At 42.8% G+C, this 23,511-nt stretch overlaps 1 protein-coding gene across 1 annotated transcript; it reads left to right on the top strand.

Annotated features, from left to right (window-relative positions):
• The first annotated feature begins 152 nt into the window (after window positions 1–152).
• Window positions 153–23,064, top strand: CCND1 (cyclin D1). The gene is made up of 5 exons (XM_083752659.1): window positions 153–658; window positions 2,251–2,466; window positions 3,419–3,578; window positions 9,616–9,764; window positions 19,570–23,064. Exons 1-5 carry the CDS (start codon window positions 461–463, stop codon window positions 19,723–19,725), a joined length of 879 nt encoding a protein of 292 aa, XP_083608785.1. The 5' UTR covers window positions 153–460; the 3' UTR covers window positions 19,726–23,064.
• Window positions 23,065–23,511: the final 447 nt, after the last annotated feature.

The raw sequence follows: 23,511 nt of genomic DNA, 5'->3' as shown, positions 1-23,511 counted from the left end.
CTGTCTCTCCCTCCCTCCCTCCTTCCTTCCCCCGAAAAGGGGAAAAAAAGAAAAAGAAAGAAAGCGAGCCCTTGTCCTCATTTGCATTTGCATTAAAAGCCCTGCTTCTGTCTCCGCTAAGCAAAGGGGGAAGGACTTGCAGCCTATGGGATGGCTTTAGGGCTCTGCCCCCTGCTTTTGGCTTCTCTCCCTCTCCCTTCTCTTTCGCATTCTCCCCGCGCTTTGATCTCTGCTTAACAACAGTCACGTCACGGGGGGACTCATACAGGAGAGTTTTGTTGGAAGTTAGAAAGTTTTGCAGCCTCCAGAGGGCTGTAGCAGCAGTAGCAGCAGCAGCAGCAGCAGCAAGCAGCATCTGAGGGACTCCTGGAAGGGGAAGAGCCAGAGAATCTGACTCAGTCCTTTGGAGCAAAGCTGCGCCTGCAGGAGAAGGAGCAAGGAGGAGGCGGAGGCGGCAGACATGGAACATCAGCTGCTCTGCTGTGAAGTGGAGACCATCAGGAGAGCCTACCAAGACACCAACCTGCTCAATGACAGGGTCTTGCAGACGATGCTGAAAGCAGAGGAGACCTGCTCGCCCTCGGTCTCCTACTTCAAGTGCGTGCAGAAGGAGATCTTACCATATATGAGGAAAATAGTGGCCACTTGGATGTTGGAGGTTGGTAAACGCGCTTTGCAAAAGCTTGCGCTTTCTCGCAATAAAACCATTCCGGAGTCCCAGTGTCTCTCTTCCTCTCTTTTCTGTCTTTCTTTACCCCCCTCCAATTTCCTGTACCCTAAAACATACTGTGAAGCATTGATTTCTACCCCCCCCCGCCACCCCCACCCTCCACGCCTTTCCCCTCTTTCCTATAGACTTGGGCTAGATAAGCTAGAATGCAGCCTTTACGCTGTCACCAATAACGGGGGGCTTGTCGAGTTAGTATATAGAGTCAATTCGTGCAAAAAAAGAGGGGGGAAACGAGTTTTGGAAGTTTCAGAAAGACGCCCCCCTTCCTCGTGCCTCTGCGGGATCCTAAAGGTGGGATCGGCAGATCCCTGGAGCATGCCCCCCTCCGGATTCTTCGGCAGCCCTTCAACCTTGCCATGAATCGGACTAGGATTTTATTTTAAATTAATATCCATGGACACGTATGCAAGTGCTCCCCGTGCCAGTATTATGCGCCATCTTTGTTCTTTTATTGCAAAGGCCAAGTGTTTATTAATAATTAGAAAGGCAGGAGCCCGCGGGAGGGGGAGAGAGGAAAGTGGGGTTCCCGGGGGGACCCCGGGCAGAGGGGATCGGGCTCCTGGCTTGCAGATCTTGGGGAGTTGCTGCTGGAAACTTTTCTTTGTTCAGAGAGCAGAAGCGAGCCTCTGGGCTTCCCCCTTGGAAGACATGCTTCTGCTGCACGAACTTGTCGGCAAGGTCGCCCGGCAAAAACCGGTGTGGATTTCGCCTTCTGTCGGCGACACGTGTTTGTGGGGGTTCCCATCAGGACCAGGGGCGTCTGGGCTACATTTTCAGCCCTTTTGCGAAGACCTGCGGACTTGCGGTCTATTTTTAATTAATTTTTGAAAGCCGGGGCGCTGGCAAATGTCGCACGTTGCTTCCTGAGGGAGAGAGAGAGAAGAGGACTGGGGAGCCCTGGAGTTTGACTTCGGGGTGTCCCCCTGGAGAGTCCCCCGGGTCTCATCCCAAGGGGGATCGGTAAAGGACCCCCGCGGCGGTGTTTTCAGACTCTTTTGGGGGCTCTGCAGATTTTTTAAATATTTTTAAATATTTTTTGAAAAGATGACGTCTGGGGAAAAAGGCTTGCAGCTGCCTCACTGGACGCCACCTTTGTGTCTCGACGAAAGCGGGGGTCGGCAGCTCCCAAGTCAGGGGGAGCCAATAGGGGGCATCTAGGCCGTGGCCCCCAACGGGTTGAAACCCCCTTCCCCAATTTTTTTTTTTGGGGGGGCGCTTGCCGTTCAATAGGGCCCCCCTCAAAAGCTCCAATTTTTTTTCTTGCCCGAACGCCGACCACGTTTTTGAAAGCCACATTTTGCTCAACTAGCGACTTTCTCTTTCATTTCTTCTCTTGCACTGTTTCGTCGGTTTATTTGTTTTTATTCAAGGAAATTCACTTAATTTGTTTTGTTTTTTCCCCTTCACCACCTCATAGCCACTGAAAGCAAGTTGGTTGCCAGAAGGCATGGGGAACTCCTTGAGATTTTTTATTTTACTTTTTAAAGTGCTAGTTTCAACAGGCTTTCTTTCCCCTCCAGGTTTGTGAGGAGCAGAAATGTGAAGAGGAGGTTTTCCCCTTGGCTATGAACTATTTGGACCGATATCTCTCCTTCGAACCCCTCAAGAAAACCCGCCTGCAACTGCTGGGAGCTACCTGCATGTTTGTGGCTTCGAAAATGAAGGAAACCATTCCTCTAACTGCAGAGAAACTGTGTATTTACACTGATAACTCCATTAGACCCAACGAATTACTGGTAATTTCCTATTTAATTTCATCAGGGAAACAAAGCTATAAACCTCAGCAAGGAAAAGAAATAGATTTATATCCCCATCATAACCTACACCTCACATTTGAGGTTTGAGAACTGTGTTTGGCTTTCCCTGGCTTGCGCTCTTCCCGTGTTATCCAGACAAGCTTCTAGACTACCTGAATGGAAATAACAGATATGGCCAATATGGTTCTTGAGATTTCTGAATGGCAAAGCCAGGGGTGCATAATATCCCTTCCACATTCCTTGTGGGGCGTGAGCCCTATTGAACTCCTTAGGATTTATTTCCAAGTAAACATGCGCCAAGGAGACAGACTTGCTGAGCTGCAATCCTAAGCACACTTTTCTTTCTTTTTTTGTGGCGGGGAGTAAGCAAATATTTTTAGCAACGGTGTATAAAGTCAACCTCTGGACGGCTGCAGCCCATATTGTGCAGTAGATTAACTGAATGAAAATTCCCTAATATGTTAAAGCCTTATTATTAACTCACAACGAGGAGAAATACAGTAACAAGATGGGGGAGAGGCGGAAAAATGGGTGGCTAGCGCCCTCTTGCGGTAGAAACCCATCCGTCCGGCCGCATGCCTGGTTAATGGAGCGCTGGTTCAGAGCAGCTGGGTGGTGGTGGGGCTGAAGTGGGGGGGAGGGAGGGAGGGAACAGAATTATGTAATTTTCCTGTGGAAAGGCACCTTTCCCGCCTGCTTCTGTTCTCCTCCGGTGGCATTATGGCTGCTGCCATGTTTGGCAAGAGCCCATTTTTTGCTGGCGAGGCTCACCCTCCTGCACAAAGCAAGGCACCGAAAGTGAAGCAGACTTCAGGATACAGTGTTAGGATAGCTACTCAGCCAACAAACGCTGCATTTCCAGGTGCTTATAAAGGGAACTTTGTAATCACATTTTTCTCTCTTTCTCTCCTTTCTTCCTCCCCCCTTGTAGCAAATGGAACTGCTTCTGGTGAATAAGCTGAAATGGAATCTGGCTGCCATGACCCCTCATGACTTTATTGAACATTTTCTAAGTAAAATGCCTGTGGCTGAGGACAGCAAGCAGATCATCCGTAAACACGCCCAGACTTTTGTGGCTCTATGTGCTACAGGTATGAGCCTTGCACTCTCCAGAAGGCGTGTTGTGTGTCTGTGTACCCCAGCAAGCACACCCTCCTCCCTTTACCCGCTGCCCAGAATCCCATAGGCGCACCCTTTAAAACTGGGCACTAAATTTTCAGCTTAGCTCATGCACTAAGCAGGTGTCTCCTTTTCCAGAACCCGGATTACTTTTGCCAAAGGTGAGTTTGCCAGAAAGAGGCATTTCCTCTCTGTTTCGAGGCTGAAAATCGCTTTGCGGAGTGTGGTTCAGCCTGGGGGAAAGTGGCTAGATTAGTTGTCCGTTGCAGAGCTTCATGCTCTCAGAGGTTTGCCCAAGAGCTTCAGGGCTGGATGGCCTTGGAAACCTGTTTTTTCCCTCTCTTGTTGTTGCTGTTCTTGCCATTTTAAAGTCATTGGGGTGCAGGGTTTGTGTCCGCTTTCTCTGGAACATTTAGAATTGAACCTCTTCCCGCCCCTTCCCAATCCTTAAGTGCTGCTGGCAGAGGGCAGGAGCAAAGAAGTTGAAGTGGGCCCAACGTAGAAGTTCTCTGGCCAAGAGCTGAGTCTCTACTGTCCACACCCTGCTGACCACGTGCTGTGCTGAAGCCATGTGCGCTCAAAACCGCGGGAGGAGCCAGAGACTATGACAAAGCTCCAGGATTTCATAGAGAGGGGACTGGGTTTTTGTTTCAAGGGCAATCTTTGTGTGTGTGCGCGCATGCCAGCACTTTTAAGCACTCTTCCCCCGCCCTGCCACTTCCCTTGTTGCCGTTTCATTTCCTTGATTCCTTATTCCAAACACCCTATTCCTATTCCTTACTCCTTTCACCCCCTAAATGACAAGCAGGAGTCCGAGATTGGAAATGTGTTGTTGCATTCCTGATGTTCAGGTAGCACAGCTGGTGCTTTTTTGCAGCAGGCCAAGTGGGGAAGGGGGGGGGGGCGTGAATATTAAAAAAGGGGGGAGAAAAATTAGTTTTCTTCCAGTGTAGCAAGAATGATTTGGAAATGGCTAAAGGACAACGAAGCAAAAGTCATCAATGCTCACGTTCCTTTGAACGGAAGCCTGCAGTGTTGACTCTTGAGGATCAAACTGGTGTTTTTTGCATACATTCTGGGAGTGTTTCTATTGGTGAAATGCGATTTGTCATTTTCCCAGGTAGGCACGGGACAATTGAGCTTGAATAGACTTCTCTGAGCTTGGAAACTTGAATTGCATTTAAAATCCAAGTTGATGCTTGAGGTTAAAGCCCAGCAGTTTGTGATGTCACATCTGAGATGTATTTGGTGGAAAGATCCAAGAAAAACAACAAGCAGATTCCCCCCTCACACCCACCCACCCACCTCCCCTTGTTGGTTTTAAACAGGCCGTCCTATTGCAGGGTTTGGTTTAGAGAGGTAGCCGCAGACTCTCCAAAGAGAAATATGTAAATATTGTAAATATTTTTCAATCTCGCCTTTCATCCTGAGCCTAACTGTAGGACTGTATGCAGCTCAGGGTTTTCTAGAAAATGCATTCCTCACCATGCTCTTTAAAAACATTAGGGCATTTATTTGTTTTTAAAAAATAGTTTTTAGTCTTAAGCACAGTTACCTGGGAGTAAGCACCACTGAATCCACTGAGACTTGTCGCTGAGTAGACATGAACAGGAGTGCTCTGTAAAAAGAATCAAGTTTTGAGATATAAAATAGGTTTAGAGCAAGCTAGCAAGTCCCAATGGTGAGACAAGCCTTGTAACCACAGAGTGAGTTTTCGAGCCTGTTTGTTTGTTTGTTTGCTTGTTTGCTTCTTACCCCCAAATAGCGTCCTCTTTTGGATATGGGGATGTTTAACCTGGGTTATTGCGCTGGCAGCAGCAGTTCCGCAGTGATGAAAACAAGAATAGTTCAAAGGTCGGAGGCTTGCAAAGAGCCAAGTTCTTTGATCTGCTGTCAATGTTGTTACGTTTCTGGTTTAGAAGGCACGTCTAGAGGCCTATCTTAAACATTATTCTAAACGCCATACGTAGAACCGGAAAATGAATTGGTGAATGCAAACCTTGTCCAGAAAAATGTTCTATGCAGGCTTTTAAAAGAAGTGTGTGGAGGTCAACAAGGGAACCCCCAATCTTAATGAAGTCAGTGGGAATTTTGCCTAAGTAAACAGTGTTTAATAGGGTTTTATGTTGGTGAATTTATCCTTAACAGCCACATTTTAGAAAGAAAGAAAGAAAATTAATTGAGGGCTGCTGAGACAGAGATCAGGAAATGGATGCATGGCCTTTCTACAGATAGGATTGGTTTTTACTGTTTCCTCATTCTGCTATTCTAATTTGCCAAGCTCCCATCTGGATGAGTTACAAACCCTGTTTTATTAACTACTTCTGAGGCTTCATCCAAAACCCCATTGAATTAAAGGTCCGTTTGGCCATTAGAGCACAACTTCCACTTCATGCGGAATAAAGGGGGAAGGTCCCTAGAGGACTTTGCAATAGAACTACTTACTTTTAAACAGTGGGCAAAAAAGTTTAAATGAGGTGAAGGCAGGGTAAAAACAAATGTTTGAGGATTTCTAGAAGTGTGGTTTTGTTCTAGATATAAAGAAGATTACAAGCAAAGGTGATGCTAAAAGGAATTCCCTTTTATGTTCCTCCTTCAGCTCTCTGTCTAACCAGACTGGATTTGCCTTGTAATTTCTCTCTCTCTCTCTCTCTCTCTTTCACGTGTGTGTGTGTTGTGTTGTGTTGTTTTGAATATGTTTTCTCAAAAGACTCCTTTTGTGTGGTGGGAGGCTTGGGACGGAAGAAGAAGAAGGGGGAAAAATTACCACGAGTTGTTTAGCCTAATGAATAGGGCCTTGGCATGGCCAAGGAAGGAGCAGATCACACAAATGAAGTGAGCTTCATTGATCCAAGCTGAGACCACTGCTTAGGGAAAAGGCCCTGCTCTAAACAAGCAGAACGATTAATTGGGACAAATATTGGGAGATTCGGGGTTTCATTCTGTTCCTCCGGCTGTCTAAACATAATTGGGTCTGCCACTGCTGCTCCGCCCCCCCCATCACTTTTCTTCCGCGGAGGATTATTATCATTATTTAATGTGATTTTGCTGGAGAAAAGCCCTCCCTTTGAAATGCGTTTGCCACAATTCGCCTATTCTGCGAGCCTTTCTAAAATTGGAAGTCTCAAGGTATGCGACCAGTTGAAACCTGTTGCATCTCGCAGCCAGTGATTTATGTTCGGAGTTTTGATTTGCCTCAATGAAAAGATTTTCATTCATAGCCCCCAGCTCTCCAGACGGATGGAATTGCTGCTCCATTTAAAAAGGAAAAGGGGGTGACTTGCCTTGTTAGGAATTTTTTTTTTTTAAAGCGCTACAGCGCCTAGATGCCTGCTTTGTCCTCCCTTCAGGGTGGCTGGCATTCTTCTCTCTCCTCTTTCCTCCCCCCCTCCTCTCCTTTTAACAACACTGAAGTTGTTTATTCTTTTTGGATGAAGTCTCAGATAGGCTACTGGGGATGTGTGCTTCAATTGAGGGGCCCCCTTCCCCATTGTAGCTGTGTCAGGTCTAATTCATCTCACCGAAGCCCCCTTGTTCCTGAGCGCTCAATAGCGCAAGATGAGGCAATGGAGGCTGACAATGATGCCACACTCTTCCCTTGGGAGCATCCAATTACAGCCGAGAGGGGCCCCCTGATTAATATGCTGAAATTAGTGGTCTCTGCCACAAATAATTCCTTGTTGTGTCGCAACAAAAAGTCTGTCCATGCCGCTTGTCTAGAGTGGTTATAGGGACAGGCACAAACCGGTCATTTAAACTTCATTATTGCTTTTCCACCTTGGGAAGAAAGGGTGTGACTAGGAATTCCTCTTCCTTTTTCTCTTGCCACTTTAAAAGGAAGTACTTTGTGCATTCCCAAACTTGCTACTCTTTGAATGATCTCCTGATCACTTTGCCCATTTTGGGGTTGGGGTTTTGGTTTTGTTTTGTTTTAAAGGTGGGGCCTTCATTCCAAATTGAAAAAAAGCAAAGTTTCCAAGATTGGAAAAAGAATTGAATCTGGGTGATGTAGAAGTCAGAATGCCAGATCAGGGTGGTCATTTCTGTGCTTCTTCAAAACCCTTTAGAAGCTGTACAGCAGTTAATTGGTTTGATGTCTATTCATCCAGTGGGGCTGATGTTGAAAATTTATTGATGCCTAGGCACAGGCCTTTGTAAAATGAAAAGTAGGAAGGTAATCTCAGGCAACATGGCATAGTGTTTAAATAGCAATACATGTAGTCCACGTCTTAGGGGATCATTGAGGCTTTGAGCATTTAAATGTGTGTTGCTCTGCACCGCAGTGTGCAAATGCTCCTGAATTGTGATTTCCCTCAACAACAAACCTGAGATTGAGTCTCATGATCTACCAACTGAGCTATCTCTCATCTCCCAATATTTTAAAAGGGCATATTGCCCTACTGTCAACATTTTAAATTGGAATAAGATGCCAATATTGGGTAGGGATACTCACAGTAGCCCTATTGAACTTAAGGGACATGACATACTAAGGTATTGTCAATAGATCTACTCTTAGTAAGACCCAATAGAATGCAAGCCATTACATTTAACAAGGAATGCGAACGAAATGATTTTTGCATAGTCCTGGAGGTGATTTTGCTGATAAAATATTCTCACACTGGTTTTCCTGAAGAGCAGCTGCAAATCACAATTTCAAATATTTACGGTTTTAAGAAAGCGTTTAGCATAGTGGACTATTGGAAGGGAAATTGCAATTCTTTAGATTGGGGTTTGTAGGTGAGCGGATGGATTGCCTCCAAGCTGCTGGCAGCGTTTCCTAAGTTGATGTACATAGGTTGGCATTTTCTGCTTTCATCCTGACAATCAGATATTGAAACATGTTCCCCCTCTCTTAATTCCTGGTCATGGTCAAATGAAGGCATGAATCAAACATGCCTGCTTAGAAGGAGCCTTAGCCTCAAAATGTAAATGATTGCTTTTTTGTTGCTGTAACATTCTCTATGGCAGCTATAGGCCAAGCAATCATGGGAGTGGCTTTGCCGCAAGACCTACAGCAATGCAGTTTGGAAGTGGGCCCAGGCTCTTGTCAGCGTGGTGTCATATCAGAATGTAGCTTATTGTCTGCCAGTTCTTGGGACCCCCTTACACTAAGTCCCCATTGCCCGCATGGAAGGCAGTCACAGATAAGGGAAAGGTTGAAGCAAAACATTTACCGGAGGAAGTGCCCATTTACATCTGATTTCTCTATTCCACTGTAGTGGTGAAGTTCTTGTATATTTGGGGTTCAAGTTTCCACCTTTATTTATTAGAAAGAGTGAAATTTTTGGTCAGCGTATGTGGTCAGAAGTATGTTTAATGGAAACCATTTGGAGAGAAAATTAGAAAACCCTCTAAATGTGCTCTCTCTGAACAGTGTTGAAACCAGGATTCTATACTAGCTTTAAAAATTAGGGGGGGAGGGATTCTGTACTGGCTTTGCTTGCAAACTCATGGTCTGATGATGAATGCGTTCTTTTAGCTGCCGGAGACTGAACCATCCTGAAAAACAATAGAATGCAAGATGGTGGTCCAGTTTCAAAGGAGTTGCTACAGCCTTTGGTGCAATAAAGTACCACAAAGCCCTAAATCTATGCAGCTACATGGGATTTGAAAAGGAGCTCTGATGGATTAGGCCAAAGGCCAGTTTAGTCCATCAGCATGTTCTCACAGTGGCTGACCATATGTCTATGGGAGGCTTGCAAGCAGAACATGGATGCTAATACCAACACATCTCATTGAAGGAAACGATTGCATGGGTGAATTTATATGCAGGTTGGTTTTCATGGGACTGTTCACAGAGCTGGGCCAAAAAATGTTCCAAGAGATGCTGTAAGAAAAGCAGTAAGCCTAGATGCATATGTTCACATGGACACGCTCTGTTGAGCCACCTTCGCGCCTGCCCATTGGAAACCTTTGTGCACTGGGTCAGCCGCCTTTATTTGCACCCATGAGCTTAGGGTGGTATGTATATGCAAGCTCACTTCTATTTCTTTGTTTCCCCCCCAACAGATGTTAAGTTTATTTCAAATCCACCTTCCATGATTGCAGCTGGTAGTGTGGTAGCTGCTGTGCAAGGCCTTCACCTTGGAAACACCAACGCTTTCCTCTCTTACCAATGCCTCACACATTTCCTCTCGAAAGTCATCAAATGTGACCCGGTAAGTGATTCTTGATCCGTAGTCCTGGTGCCTCCTGGATGGGGGCATCAATTCTGTTTGTGGGCCTCAAATCAAAGCAAGGCTCAAAGGTTGCTTCACATCTGTCACCTTCTTCATCTTCACTTATTTATTGTCTACATTAGTACCCAAATGTCTCCTTTATGTATTGTGTGGGCTGAATGCTACCACTAGTTCCAAGCCTTTCAATGAAGAAATACCAAGAAAGGAAAAGAGAAACTCTTTAATTTAAGAGGACAAGTTCAGAGGCTGTATTGATCTATAGATAATTAAATCGTGTGGACAAGTGCTCTTAAGTCAAGGAACTAGTGATTGCAGTGAACAGAGCTTTCTCTCTCTTTTTTAACCACGCCTGAGATTCTTTATATTGCTAAGTGATGTGTGGGGAAAATGTTAACAGAATTTTAATGGTTTACAACAAGGTAGACCTGCACAGTAGATCATACTGAATTCCAAGCCCTCCCCATCCCAGCTGTTTTTTGTTTTGCTTTTTAAGTGCCCCATTATTTCATGAAAAGGTAGATGGTCCTCATAGGACTCTTCTTTTTGCCCCGCAGCTTCCTGGAGATGCTCATCAGTAACTAGTGAGCAATAAACCTTTCATGAATGAATGGGCAGGAAGGGAGCCTACAAGGAAGACCTAAAGTCAATGATCCATGCCCTAATGGTGTGTGAAGTTGGGGCAGAGTTTAGCTTTGTGCTGGAACAATGTGAAAGCCCAATAAAAAGATGCTTGGAAAAAGGTTCTTGTGAGGTCTCCAAGCACCAACAATGAGTCAAATAAAGTCAGCTTGCAACCAAATCTTGGAGGCACGGCTAAAACATTCCTTGTTTCATACGTCCATAAATATATAGAAAATATAAGAGTGCAGAAACGAGAGCTGTCACAATTACAATGAGGTTCCTTAACGTCCTGAGACTTCATAATGAATGGAATATTGTGGTACTTTGATTGCAAATGCTTGCTTCACTACTGCATTATACATGGGTTCATGATGTTATTTTTTATTTGTCTTTCATGCTGCCAAAGTTTTGGCTATAGGCAGTCTTTTTTCAGGATTGGATGTGCTCAGTCAGTGTAAGCAACATAGATTCCTGCGCTGATCCATCATCTGCCTGCATAGCAAAAGAGAGAGAATAGTGAAGACACTTTGAGAAAAGCAGCCTGCAGAAGCAATATTGGCACTAGGTTCTTTTAAATCACATCCTGCCTACTTTTGATTTGAGGCCAGATTAGGAGCTAAAGAAAGCATCACAGAGCTGTGTAGAAAGAACGCTTCATTGAAGGCAGTGCTAACTTACACTTAGTGTCAGGGTTGCAGGGTGCAGTTTACCTCAGCCTGATCTACTCTCCTCATTTTTCGTGAAGCCTTTGCAGAGCTCACAAATGATCTCCCTGTTGTCTTGAATGAAGGATGTGTTTTGCTAGGTGGTAGTGGTAGTGCTAGGTGGATTGAGTCACCTTGTCATGCTCAAAACTGGTTGATTTCAGTGGCACAACTTCAGCTTGAAGACTGTACCTGAAGTGCTTCAGTGGCACCAGGTCTAAATTCACTCCTTAAGTCTTGGCTTCATTTCAAATGTTGAAACAAAGTGGGGTCAGCCTTATACAGATGTTGAACTTACAAATAAGTAGAACATGTGAACGAGGAGAGCAGGGATGTGCACTACCCTTTCCCATTTGCTCTCTACAAGTTTTGAGGGTGGCTGTGAAGACATGGAGGCTCCCTCAGCATTGTAGAAGCTCGATTTTCCAGGATATACATTGCTTAGGGAGTGTGCCTAGGAAGAGCAGGGTCTCTACTGCAGCCTGTTGACCTCAAACTCTTGAAGCCCAATGGGGTTAGAGTTAGTGCCCTTGCCTCTGCTGTCTCTCAACTTGTGTGGTAAACTTAAAGGTAAAGGGACCCCTGACCATTAGGTCCAGTTGTGACCGACTCTGGGGTTGCGGCGCTCATCTCGCTTTATTGGCCGAGGGAGCCGGCGTACAGCTTCCGGGTCATGTGGCCAGCATGACTAAGCCGCTTCTGGCAAACCAGAGCAGCGCATGGAAACGCCGTTTACCTTCCCGCCGGAGCGGGAAGTTATCTATTTGCACTTTGACGTGCTTTTGAACTGGTAGGTTGGCAGGAGCAGGGTGGTAAACTTAAGTTGGCTTTAATATCTGAATTGCAGTCTTGTCTACCTATGAACCAAGTAGGTTCTCCACTGTACTTTGCCTCTGTCCAGTGCAATACATTTGACTTAGGGGTTCCGCAGCAGTTAAATGACCTGCTATCCTGCACTGATTGTGATAAGGAAATTATATTTAAGCATATTTTCATGCATAAGATGGAACTGGAGTCTATTGCATTGCGGTCTTCTGAATCATGTGAAACAATGCATTCTTACGTGGTTTGGTCAATATCTGAGCTTTTCTCGGAAAGAGGGATTTTTATAATTGAAAACAATGGTTTGGATCCAAAGGTCCTCTTCTGAAGGAGCGTTTTACACATCACACTGGAGTGTTACACAGGAAATAGGGGAGCGGGTGGCCCTGTGGTCTAAACCACTGAGCCTCTTGGGCTTGCCAATTGGAAGGTTGGTGGTGCAAATCTGGACGACAGGGTGAGCTCCCATTGCTCTGTCCCAGCTTCTGCCAACCTAGCAGTTTGAAAGCACACCAGTGCAAGTAGATAAATAGGTACCACTGCAGTGGGAAGGTAAACGGCATTTCTGTGCACTCTCTGGCTTCTGTCATGGTGTTGTGTTGTGCCAGAAGCGGTTTATTCATGCTGGCCACATGACCCGGAAAGCTGTCTGTGAACAAACGCCAGCTCAGCTCCCTCAACCTGAAGCGAGATGGGCACTGCACCCCAGAGTCACCTTTGACTGGATTTAACCATCCAGGGGTCCTTTACCTTTTTACCTTACGCAGGAAATATAAAACCTAAGATGTTTGGTTACTTGCTGAAACTCTTGCACAAACGGAGTCACGGTGCAATTCTTTCTGTTAGCACTTGTCCAAGCCCTTGGGAATAGCATTCACAGCTGCTTTCCAAAGATTTTCTGTTCTTTGGATTCAACCCACTAGTGTCTTTCAAAAGAGCTATGATCCAGAGAACTCTGTTCAGTATGCACTGGGACTAAATTTTCCTGACCACAGAAAGGAGGTGAACCTCAAAAGGTGCTAGAGAAAATGGTTTGTGGTTTGTTTATTTACAGAAGCGCTCAATTTCTTGCCTCATGCATTTTTAGTTACTATGTTCATCATTAGACACAGCTACAGACAAGAGTGTGATTCAAGCAATTCTATTATAAAATTTGGCACATGAACGTTATGTAGAAACACATTCTTAAAAATCTCTGAGGTTCCATGGATATTCTTTTGTAAAAAGAAATGGCTTGATGTGTCTCTACATAATTCCAGTTTGCTAAATTTTATGTTGTCATACTTTTGAATTGTTTTTAGGTGTCTCCAAGAAGGAGTATGGTGTACTAAAAATGCAGTGGACAAAAGAAAAATGGGGTTATTCTGTAAATAAACCATTTTTATCAGCTTTTGAAGCTTACCACCCTTTGGCAGTAGAGGCTGAATGTCAGTGATGCCTCCCCCTTTCAAGCTCAGTTTTTATCTAATAGCAGCTTCTGAACTGTAGGAACATGGCAACCTGCCTTTAACCAAGTCAGACCACTGCTGCATTGTCTGCACAGGGGACCAGCTAACTTGTGGCCTTCCACAGCTGCCACCATTCCTGGCTGAGGCTGATGGTCCATAATCATCAAATGGATGGGAGTTGCAGTCCAAAAATCCGGAGGGCACAAAAAAAGTTTTTCTGGGTTGCTTAACATAGAACTTGCACTTTATCTTCTACAAGTGCATGGGTTTTCATAATGTGCCACACAGTCATCAACTTTAAAGTTTAAAAACCACAGAGATCAACATTTCATTTCATTTGAACATCATAAAATATACTTAAAATTCTTGGCTGGAATAGATGACCTAGAGGATTAAAAAAATAATAATTTACGGTTAATTTTTTACTTTTAACCACGAGAAAGTAAAAGCTAAAATTAATAGCACCTGACTGAAATTCCTTTATGGTTCATTTTGGTAGGAGTCCAATTTCCCATTTTGCTTTTGATCAGTGGTAATTAGAAGTCAGATAGCCACCATTAGACTCTTGGGCTGTCTTCCATCGGCTCTGTTCCTGACATTCATTTCAAGGCCAGAAAATTGCTACATTCAATTTGTTTTCGATGCTATCTGTTAAATACATTGGAATTTGTAGCATCTTGGGAGCATCTTGTCTGTAACCACAGTGGACCAGGCAATAAATATTGCAGGATTCTTAAGTTGTCTCTGTTACTTTTCTTTGATCTCCAAATCCCAAATTGACTGACATACAGCCTGATCACAGCTTAGTTATAGTAAAAAGTTATGTCTTTATGTTAGTAGGGCACACTCATTTGCTCGCAACTCTCAGGCCTGGTCTGAACAAGCTCTAAGTAAACTTTCCCTAATCTGATGCCCTCTAAAGGTTGTTGGACTACAATTCTCATAATCCACAGGTTCTCTGTTTTAATGTCATTATCGATTGATGGTGCCAATAATTCGATACTAGGCAGTTGTAGCCCAATGCAGTCAAATATATTAGTTTCTAAGGAACAGGATTCCAAAAACATAATCACAGAGTCAGCACTGCCAGACATAACTTTAATTACTACCACCTGTATTTCTTCCCTGGATGCCTAGTGCAAAGTGAGAGCTTTTGGCAAAGTTGTTGAGCTTGCCATACATTCCAGTGATTTCCACCCAGACAGTTTCCGACTGCCGTATTCCGGCTATGCCCGGGAAATTATGGACGTATGGCAGCCCTACACTTCTCACGAGGCTTTGGAGAAGATGGGATGCTGCATGAGTTTTGCTTGCTACCTTTGAGATTCCACAGTGTCTGGCCCATGGTAACTCCCTTGACATTCATGTCAAGCATTGAGAAGGGAAAGTCAGAAACAGCAAGGTTCTAGTTGGTTCCAAAGCTCAAAATTGAGTTTCAGACATCAATACCAACTCTTGAGTTCCCTGCATCTGCTGAAAGAAAGACTTATCAGAAATCACTGGGGAGAAAAAGCAGCGTGGAGCTAAAATTTGCAGGTCCCCTCCAGTGACAACGAATCTTTTGGTCACAATCCCTAAAACCATATGTGCTATGCACCCAGTTTTGTTTGTTTTTACAAATCTTGTGAGTGTCCAGTCACCCTCTAGCAAGCTTGATGAGCTTCAGCATTCCTCCAGCCCAAATCCTGGGAAGATGTTGGGGTATCAGCTCCACAATTGGACTGCACTTTGGAAACTCCGCATGACAAGAGCAGGCCCTAGCTGGCCTTTGGAGCTGGAGAAGGGAGTAGGGATCCCACTAGGGAATTTGCTCCCACAAGAAGCAGGGGTGGCCATCAACTCGGATGGCTTTAGAAGACATATTTATGGAGGAGAAAGCTATCAGCAGCGACTATCCCTGATGGCTGTGTTCTACCACCACTGACTGGGGCAGTATGCTTTTAGGACTGGGGGATGTTGCTGTGCTTAGGTATCTGCTTGTTTCTCACAGGCTTCTAGTTGGCCACTTTGAAAACAGGATGCTAGGCAAGGTGGGCCACTGGCCTAATCCAGGAGATCCTTCCAACATTGCACTTTGCTTCAAAAGCATCTTCTGGTGGGCATGTGTTTGTGTGTGTGGTGATTTCCAAATCCAAGAGCAGAACTGGGGGCTACATCACACTGTGTTTTCAAGTATCTTCACAGCATGAGTCCCTGTCAGGAAAAAGGGCAAAGGATAAATAAATGATAGTAGTGGTGATGATGACTGCCGAAACCATTGTGCTCCTTACCTCCAAGCTTAGAAGAAGAGTTTGGGGCTAGTCTCTGTCAACACCGTAGTTGTAAGATGCGACTGCCATATTGGAAGTGTGTGTGACAGAAATGAACTGCATGCTTACTGTGCATAAAGATGGGATGGGGCTGAGGATTGTCCCTGATGTCATGCTGAGTTTTGGAAACTACAGCATGAATTTAGGGGTAAGACCTGTGCCCCCTTGGAGCAGCTGGAATTTGTGGACGCCAGACGTCTTGCTTTCTTTAGAACTCCGACCAAGTCTATAGGTTTGATAATGCTTTCTCAGTTGTTAATTTGTGTGTACGTGTTTGTGTGTGTGTGTGTGAATATGAGTTCCTCTTAAGTATTATAGGTAAGCCTTCCCCAACCTTGCGCCCTGCAGGTGTTTTGGACCACAGCTTCCACCAATTCCATCCAGCACAGCCCTACAGACTGGGGCTGATGCGAGTTGGTGTTCAAAACACCTGGATCTCACCAGATTGGGAACGACTCCTGATAGGTGGAATTGGTCTGGCCACTCAGCTTAACAGAGTCCCAACAGGGGACCTTCAAGTGATGAGTGTATCACAGGTGGGTGGCCAGCATTTGAATATGAGAAAAAATATAATATGCTTTCATTCAATATGGAGTTGTTGACTATACTGTTCAGTTATGGTTGAATCAAACTCACATCTTTCCCCAAACTTTCTGAAAGTGATAGAATATGTTTTTAAAACTCTTGTGGAAAAGCCTATATATTTCTTTTTATATTTCTTATTTGGGTTAAATAAGAATGTGTGAGATCAGAGTAGGTATTTCATACCATGGAAACACCATATTTGTATCTATTAAGAAAAGCCAGTGCTGTGTAGGGTGCCTATGGCATAATTGCTTTAGGATATAGGGTGTTTCTTTTTGCAATTTAAAATACTGTCTCTCTGTCAAGAGGAAATATTACACTAGAGTTTAAACCAGTAAAGGTCAAAGGTTATTTGTTTTCAGTGAGCTGTAACTGATGGTCTGATCTGCTTAGAGGTAGGATTAACCTCCCTCTCTCTCAGAAGAGGCTTGCAGAGAATTGTTTGCTTGGGTTTTTAATCTTATTTTACCCCCCAAATGCCATGTGGTAGAGAAGGTTCTTGTGGCAGCGGAATCAGTGAAAAGCTGGTAGGTCACACAAGAAGCTTCTGAATGAAGGCAGAATTGAAACAGGAAAATAAAGAAAACAGCAGGCAGGTCACCATCTCAGGAAAACAACATTCATTCTCAGTCATGCACATCCTAACACTTTTGACGGCAATTTATCATGGAAGACTGGGTTCACCGCAAGGGCTAGCACATGTCATAGGTTAAATCAGAAAAGGCAATCCCAAAAGGAAACTTCAAAGTTCTTAATACACAGAGTTAAACATATTGAAAAAAGCTTCTGCGATGTTTGTTAGAAAGACAGGAGTAAACAGTGAGCCAAAGGAATTTCGGCAGACTGCTGTGGGATTGTTTGTTTTGCCTATTTAAAGCACTTGGCACTGAAGAAGGTATCCCACCAACACACAGGGATGCATGTACTGGTGATCAACCAGGTCTCATTCCAGTCTTAATTCCTAGTTGGCATGGCTGATCCTTTTGGGACCAATTCCAGAAAAGTAGCCATGTTAGTTTGTTGCTGAAACAACAAGGAAGAGACCTTTGGCACCCAAAGTTCATGCCGCAATCAATTTGTTACTCTTCTTAAGATGTCAAAACTCTCCTTTTTGCTGTTCTTATGCTGTTTAAATGTTTCCAAATCTCCTAAAATATCCTATCTCAATGCATTTTCCTTGCAGACAGTGTGGATGAGTACTAAGTGGTCGCCATATAAAATACAATAAAGGGGCTCTGGGTAGTATTTTCAAAATAGAAAAGTATGCCATATTGTCAGAGTATATTAAGTTCGTTGAGCTGTGTTTACACTGCCGGCATTCAAGAAAATAGCTTGGTTCATCAGCTATGATGTACTCTTTAAAGCCCTTCCTATAGTTAGACATCAATAGATGCTTACTATTTTACTACTGGCGAAAAAAACCCACACAGCCCTATATGTTAATAGCTTTCTATACATTCTGACCTCTGTTGCATACATGAAATGGCCTAGTTCATGTTGTATATATGAAATCCATAGTCTCCAGCCATTTCAGACCAGAAACCCACCTATAATTCAAACATGGATCTCTTAATTTTTTACTATCTTTTTGCTTCTGCTACTTTAGATCAGGCCATACTCTGGTACTCTGTCCCGACCCATCAGTTGAAAACCAATGGTATATATTATAATAGCCATTGAATGGGAAACTAAAGATGGCTGTGGGCTTCATGCAGAATTATTTAATATGCTTAGCGTCACATTAAGTTTTCACTTCAGAATACATTTGCCCGAAAAAGCCTATATCTGCAATGAGCATTTAAGGCTCACACAGCAAATATGGACAGTGATTCAAAGTTCAGGCTCTCAGATTTGTTTATTGACTGGGTTGTGCACTACAGGAGGGAAGGGGGGGCGGAGAGAGTGGTCCTTCAAACATTGCTGGACTATAATTCCCATCATCTCTAGCCATGAGCAATGCTGGTGAGGCTGATGGGAACTGGAGTCCCCAACAGTTCCCTGTGGCCTGGAGGGCTACGAATTTCCGCCTCCTACTCCACAGGAAGGCTTCTTTACTCATTTGGTTGTAAGTGCAAAGGAGCTACTTCCTTTGAACTGACTGGAGAAGCCCAGGTCAGCGCCCTCGGAAAGAAAGACAAAGCCTCAAAACCTAGCTGGTGAATCTTCCAGTGATTACTTCATAGCTGTTGATGATACTTCTGTCTTGTAAGGAGACCTAGAGAAGTTGCTCCAGTGGTCTGCTTGCTTACTGACTTTTCTGTTGAGAATAATAGCTGTGGACCATTTAGATTAATTAGTGGTGACCTTCTATTGAAATGAACATTTGCACCCTCTGCCTTGGGTGATACTTGCGTCTTCCGCCTTGGGTGACTTGGAAGTTATATGTGCAGAAGCAGAAATTGCATTCCGCAACGGGCAATCAGCCTTTTGCGAGGAATTGGAGACATTTGGGTGCCAAGTTTGGCACCTAACATCTCTTAACTGGCTGGCACGGCTGCAATGCGGCACCAGTCACCTGTTATGTGAGGCAGCACAGAGCTTAAAAATGCATGGCTTTTGGTGTTGCAGGGCCCTGCGAATCACCTGGCTTGCGCCACACCAAAAGCAGCACACATATCAGGCACGCCCAAAACAGTTGCTACCTGTATTCATTATTTCAATATTTTGTGTGAATTGAGTTGTTGGCTGTTTTGGGGACGCGGGTGGTGCTGTGGGTTAAACCACAGAGCCTAGGACTTGCCGATCAAAGGGTCGGCAGTTCGAATCCCCATGACGGGTTGAGCTCCCGTTGCTCAGTCCCTGCTCCTGCCACCCTAGCAGTTCGAAAGCATGAAGTGCAAGTAGATAAATAGTTACCGCTCCGGTGGGAAGGTAAACGGCGTTTCCGTGTGCTGTTCTGGTTCGCCAGAAGCGGCGTCATGCTGGCCACATGACCCGGAAGATGAGCGCCGCAACCCCAGAGTCTGCCATGACTGGACCTTATGGTCAGGGGTCCCTTTACCTGGGGAAGAAAAGCAGGATACAAGGAATAAAGGAAATAATAACAAAGTGTGAACATCAGGGGCCAGGGTCACCAGGCATTCTCCTGATTCTTCTTCCCACTTCCAATTTCATATCTACGTCACATGCATTGGGCTTTTGAGTTGGAGAACACAGTGGTGGCCACTTCTGTATTATTATGGCTTATTTATGACTTACTCTTTTCCATTTGTTTATTTGCTTTCTAGGGATAAGCTATTTGGCTGTGCACACTTCTCTCTGTTTTGCTAAAGAGTTTTCCCCTTCTCTTTCGCAGGATTGTTTACGAGCCTGCCAAGAACAGATTGAATCCCTCCTTGAATCTAGTCTACGCCAGGCGCAGCAACACAACATATCTTCAGAAACAAAGACTGTTGAAGATGAAGCTGATCTTTCCTGCACACCCACTGATGTTAGAGATGTGAATATTTAAGGAGGACTTCTGCAGTTGGGTTTGCTTGGCAGTACCAGCAAACAACGAAAGGGCATCTGAGAAGGAAGTGGAATCAGGATCTTCTCCCCCCGCCCCTCCCTCCCCCTACCCAGGAAAACCTTTTCTCCAGGACTTTTTATACCAGAAGGGAAAATGTCATTCATTCTTTTCTTCGCTATTCCTTCCTACCCTTTGTGACTCTTAACAGACAACCCCCCCTTCACTCTCAACCGTCTTAAAAAGAAAAAAAAATAGTATTTGCATGATCTCCAGGGGTTTGTGCTACAAAAATAGAAGATTTTATACAATAATAATCAATTAGTTTTTTATATATTAAAGTGTTTTTGTCTTTATGTTGTAAAAATAGGCATTAACACACACACACACACACACACACACACACACACACACACAGTCTCTCCAGGGGAGGTATTAGATTTGATTCTTGCATATTAAAAAGCCAACCATTTTTAAAGTAGAAGAGGGTGTGTTTTTTTAGATAGGTTATATGTGTTTTGGGTGTGTGTTTTTTTCCTTTAAAAAGCATAGCTTTAATGCAGTTCTAGGCTTTTCTGTATCTTGCTTGCTTATGCATTTAGTCACTTTATAATTCATCTGTAAATGTTTATTTTATCCCCTTAGGTTTTTATCCTCTTCACCTTATAAATGGTTTTAATGTAACCTTTACGTTAGTATATGTTAGCAATCAGCATTATTATATGTTAATCTTCTGTGCCTGTGGATTACCTGTGTGTAAGGCTTCTAGGGGTTCCAGCTTAGCATGGCCAGGAAAAGATCCGACATTCTGTTCCAACATTAAAGAGAAGTTCCAATAGCTATATAATATATTTTTGTAACCTTCCTATTTTTGTAGTGTACAAAAACATGCTGGTTTTCACCCAAACGATACACAGCCTAATTATATCCAGGTTGAATCCACAGTTTTATCTTCTTTTTTATTATTATTATTGTTTTAAAACCATTCCATTTCAAAGCACTTTCAGTTCATTAGGTATAGGAAATACTTTCTTTTTTTGTGTGTGGGAATTTTTTTTTTCTTCAAATGGAATGGTTTGGAAATTATATATATAAATATATAAATATATATATAAAGTGCTTGTGTGCAAACTCAGAATTGCAAAGCAAGTGCATTTAACTATGGTGTGAGGAAAGGTGGGGTTGTTGTTTTTTTCTGAAGGGTTGTGTTCCAGTCAGAGAAATTGCATTCACAAAATTGCCAGGATATCTTCCTAACCTTTTCAATAGAAGAGATGTTTAGAAATCTTTTGGTGCCAATTCATTTTTTTAAAAAAATATAAATTTAGGGGCCTGAAAGGTTTACCTATAGGACACATATTTTGAGAATTGTCTCTAGATGTTGTACAACTGAAGGCTATTAAACACTAAAATATATAATTTATAGTTAAGGCTAAAAAGAATATTTATTGCAGAGGATGTTCAGAAGGCCAGTATAATTTGTAAAATAAATCACCCCCTTGATTCTGAGAAAACAAAAAGATCTTTCTGCCCTTGATGTTGCAGTTTTAACTCATCTTACTAAGAAATGAGGACATGTCAAGATAGTACCACATTCGGCCCAGTTGTTTCCAAAATAACCACAAGAAAGCACCATAGTTAAAAGTGTAGAATTGGTGTACTTGAAAAGAAAAGAAAAGTTCTTAATCCAGTGTAATTCCCCTCCTTTTTTTTTTAATTTAGCTACAAATAGAAAATTTGCACATCTTGGCTATGTATCTTTTTTATTATTATTGTAGAAAGTAGCTGAAGGGACGTGGACATAGCTGTTGAAGTTGATGCTTGAGGAGAATGTGATGGCAAAATGTATGTGAGAAACTGCCGCTAAGGTGTTGATTGTAAAAAACAAAAAAAAGTTTTAAAAAGGAAAAAAAAAAGGAGCGGACGCTCCCATTTTTTTTATTGAGCTGCTATGGATAAATTCCCAGCATGAATTGAAAAGAAAAATTAACATTGCTTTTCTGTATCTTTGTCATTGTGTTTTGCTGCTATTTTGTGGTCTTTTTTTTTTTTTTTTTTTTTTTTTTGGTTATACAATGTCATATACTGCCATGTTATAGGTTTTAAATTTTCTCATAGAAAATTATATTATTGACATTTTTTGGTAGATTTTTTTTTTTATGTGATCAATTTTTACTTAATGTGATTTACTGCTCTATTCCAAAAAAGGTTCCTGCTTCACAATACCTCATACTTCAGTTAACCGTGTTTAGATCAGGTTTTAATGTTCGTTCACAATGCCTCATAGTTCTACTGCAAGCTGAAATGCATTGGACATTATTCTGAATGGGTCTCGCGATTTGCAACTAGTTTGTGCTAATGTTAAAACAGCAGACATTTCAGAAGATTGAGTAATGTCAGGTTCTTTTGGTTATGTGTTTTTTTTGTTTTTTTATAAAGTGGATTCTTTTTTTTCTGATCTGGGGTTTATTATCATAGTAGTTTTTAAGCTGTGTTATTAGCCACATTTGATATATGAAAGGTGCATTATAATATAACTCTTATATGCCCGATGCTTTCCATCACTGGGGAATCATCATGCGGTATGATAGGTTATCTTCTGGAATTTAAGTATTGTGTGTGTTTAATCTGTTATGATATATTAGGGTTTTTGTTGATGTTAATTATAGCATAATGCTAATTTAAAAAAAAATACAAACAACAACCTGTAAATCTCATTAAGTAAGCCAGCTAACAGAGTTGTATGGTGAAGAATAATCTAGTTGCCTGTATGCTGCTAAACCAAAACAGAATTAGAACTTCATTTTTGAGGGCAAACGCAGTTAAGATCCTACCTAAGCTTATTCAAATGGAAAAGGACAGCAGGCTTGTAAGGCTTCTAGCATCCGCAGGACCCACGAGGACTGGATTCATTCTGTCCAAATTTCAGGAACATTTCTTACTGCTTACCTCATAGACATTTCTGTTTGTGGCATCTCTGTGTCTCTGAACCAAACAAGATTATTGAGTTAGTGGTTGTTGGTTATATTATGTGTTGCTCACTGAGAAGCGGCAGCGTGTACTGCAAAATTTTAAGTATTGTATGTACTAAAAGGCCAAATGCTGTTAAGCGGGTTCACGTGCCAACAGAGATGCTTTATTTGTCACATTGTTATAACGATCTATAGAAAGCAAAACAAATCAGATTTGTATCTTTAAAAAAATAATAATATTGTACTTATTGGCATCACTGGTCTGAAATGCACATGTTCACCAACAGACCTGTAACAGATAAGTTTCCAGCAAAAGAAAGAAGAATAAAGACCTCCCCTAAAAGTCTAGAAATAAATTTGTAAAACCCAATGCTTGTGTCCTGTGCTTTTATTCAGTGGGAACGGTTTGTGAACCACAAATCTGCTGCACTCAATTATCCTTTATATTTATAAGCGTACATGATTCAGTATACTGAATCTATAAAGATTGAGATGTTGAGTAATGTTTTCACACATTGCCAGAATAAAGCAATGATCAGAATATATTCTTGGCACAATCCTTTCCACACTCACTAACACAATGCCAAGTTTGTATATAATGGATCACATTTTTTAAAGAAGCCTTTATTTCACAAATATCATGCATTTACAGACCCATGTAAAAAGGTTGTCTCAGTCCTTGACAGTGTTTTGCAAAGTTCCTAATGAAATATATGGGCCAGCATTTTCTTGCAGTTTGTTAAACATGACCAAAAAAAGCTTTTACTTTTCTCTTAAGTGTAACACTAGATTCTCTGCCTGCTCTGACTAATTATAT

The sequence above is a fragment of the Podarcis gaigeae genome (assembly GCF_964106915.1).
Source record: "Podarcis gaigeae genome assembly, chromosome: 1".
Lineage (NCBI taxonomy): Eukaryota > Metazoa > Chordata > Lepidosauria > Squamata > Lacertidae > Podarcis > Podarcis gaigeae.
The sequence above is the reverse complement of the archived record's forward strand: the minus strand, read 5'-3'. Positions and strand labels throughout refer to the sequence as shown.

Coding starts and splice junctions, on each gene's coding strand:
- CCND1 (XM_083752659.1), top strand. CDS start 461: ATGGAACATCAGCTGCTCTGCTGTGAAGTGGAGACCATCAGGAGAGCC. Junction 3,579..9,615: donor TGTGGCTCTATGTGCTACAG/GTATGAGCCTTG, acceptor CCCCCCCAACAG/ATGTTAAGTTTATTTCAAAT. Junction 9,765..19,569: donor AAGTCATCAAATGTGACCCG/GTAAGTGATTCT, acceptor TCTCTTTCGCAG/GATTGTTTACGAGCCTGCCA.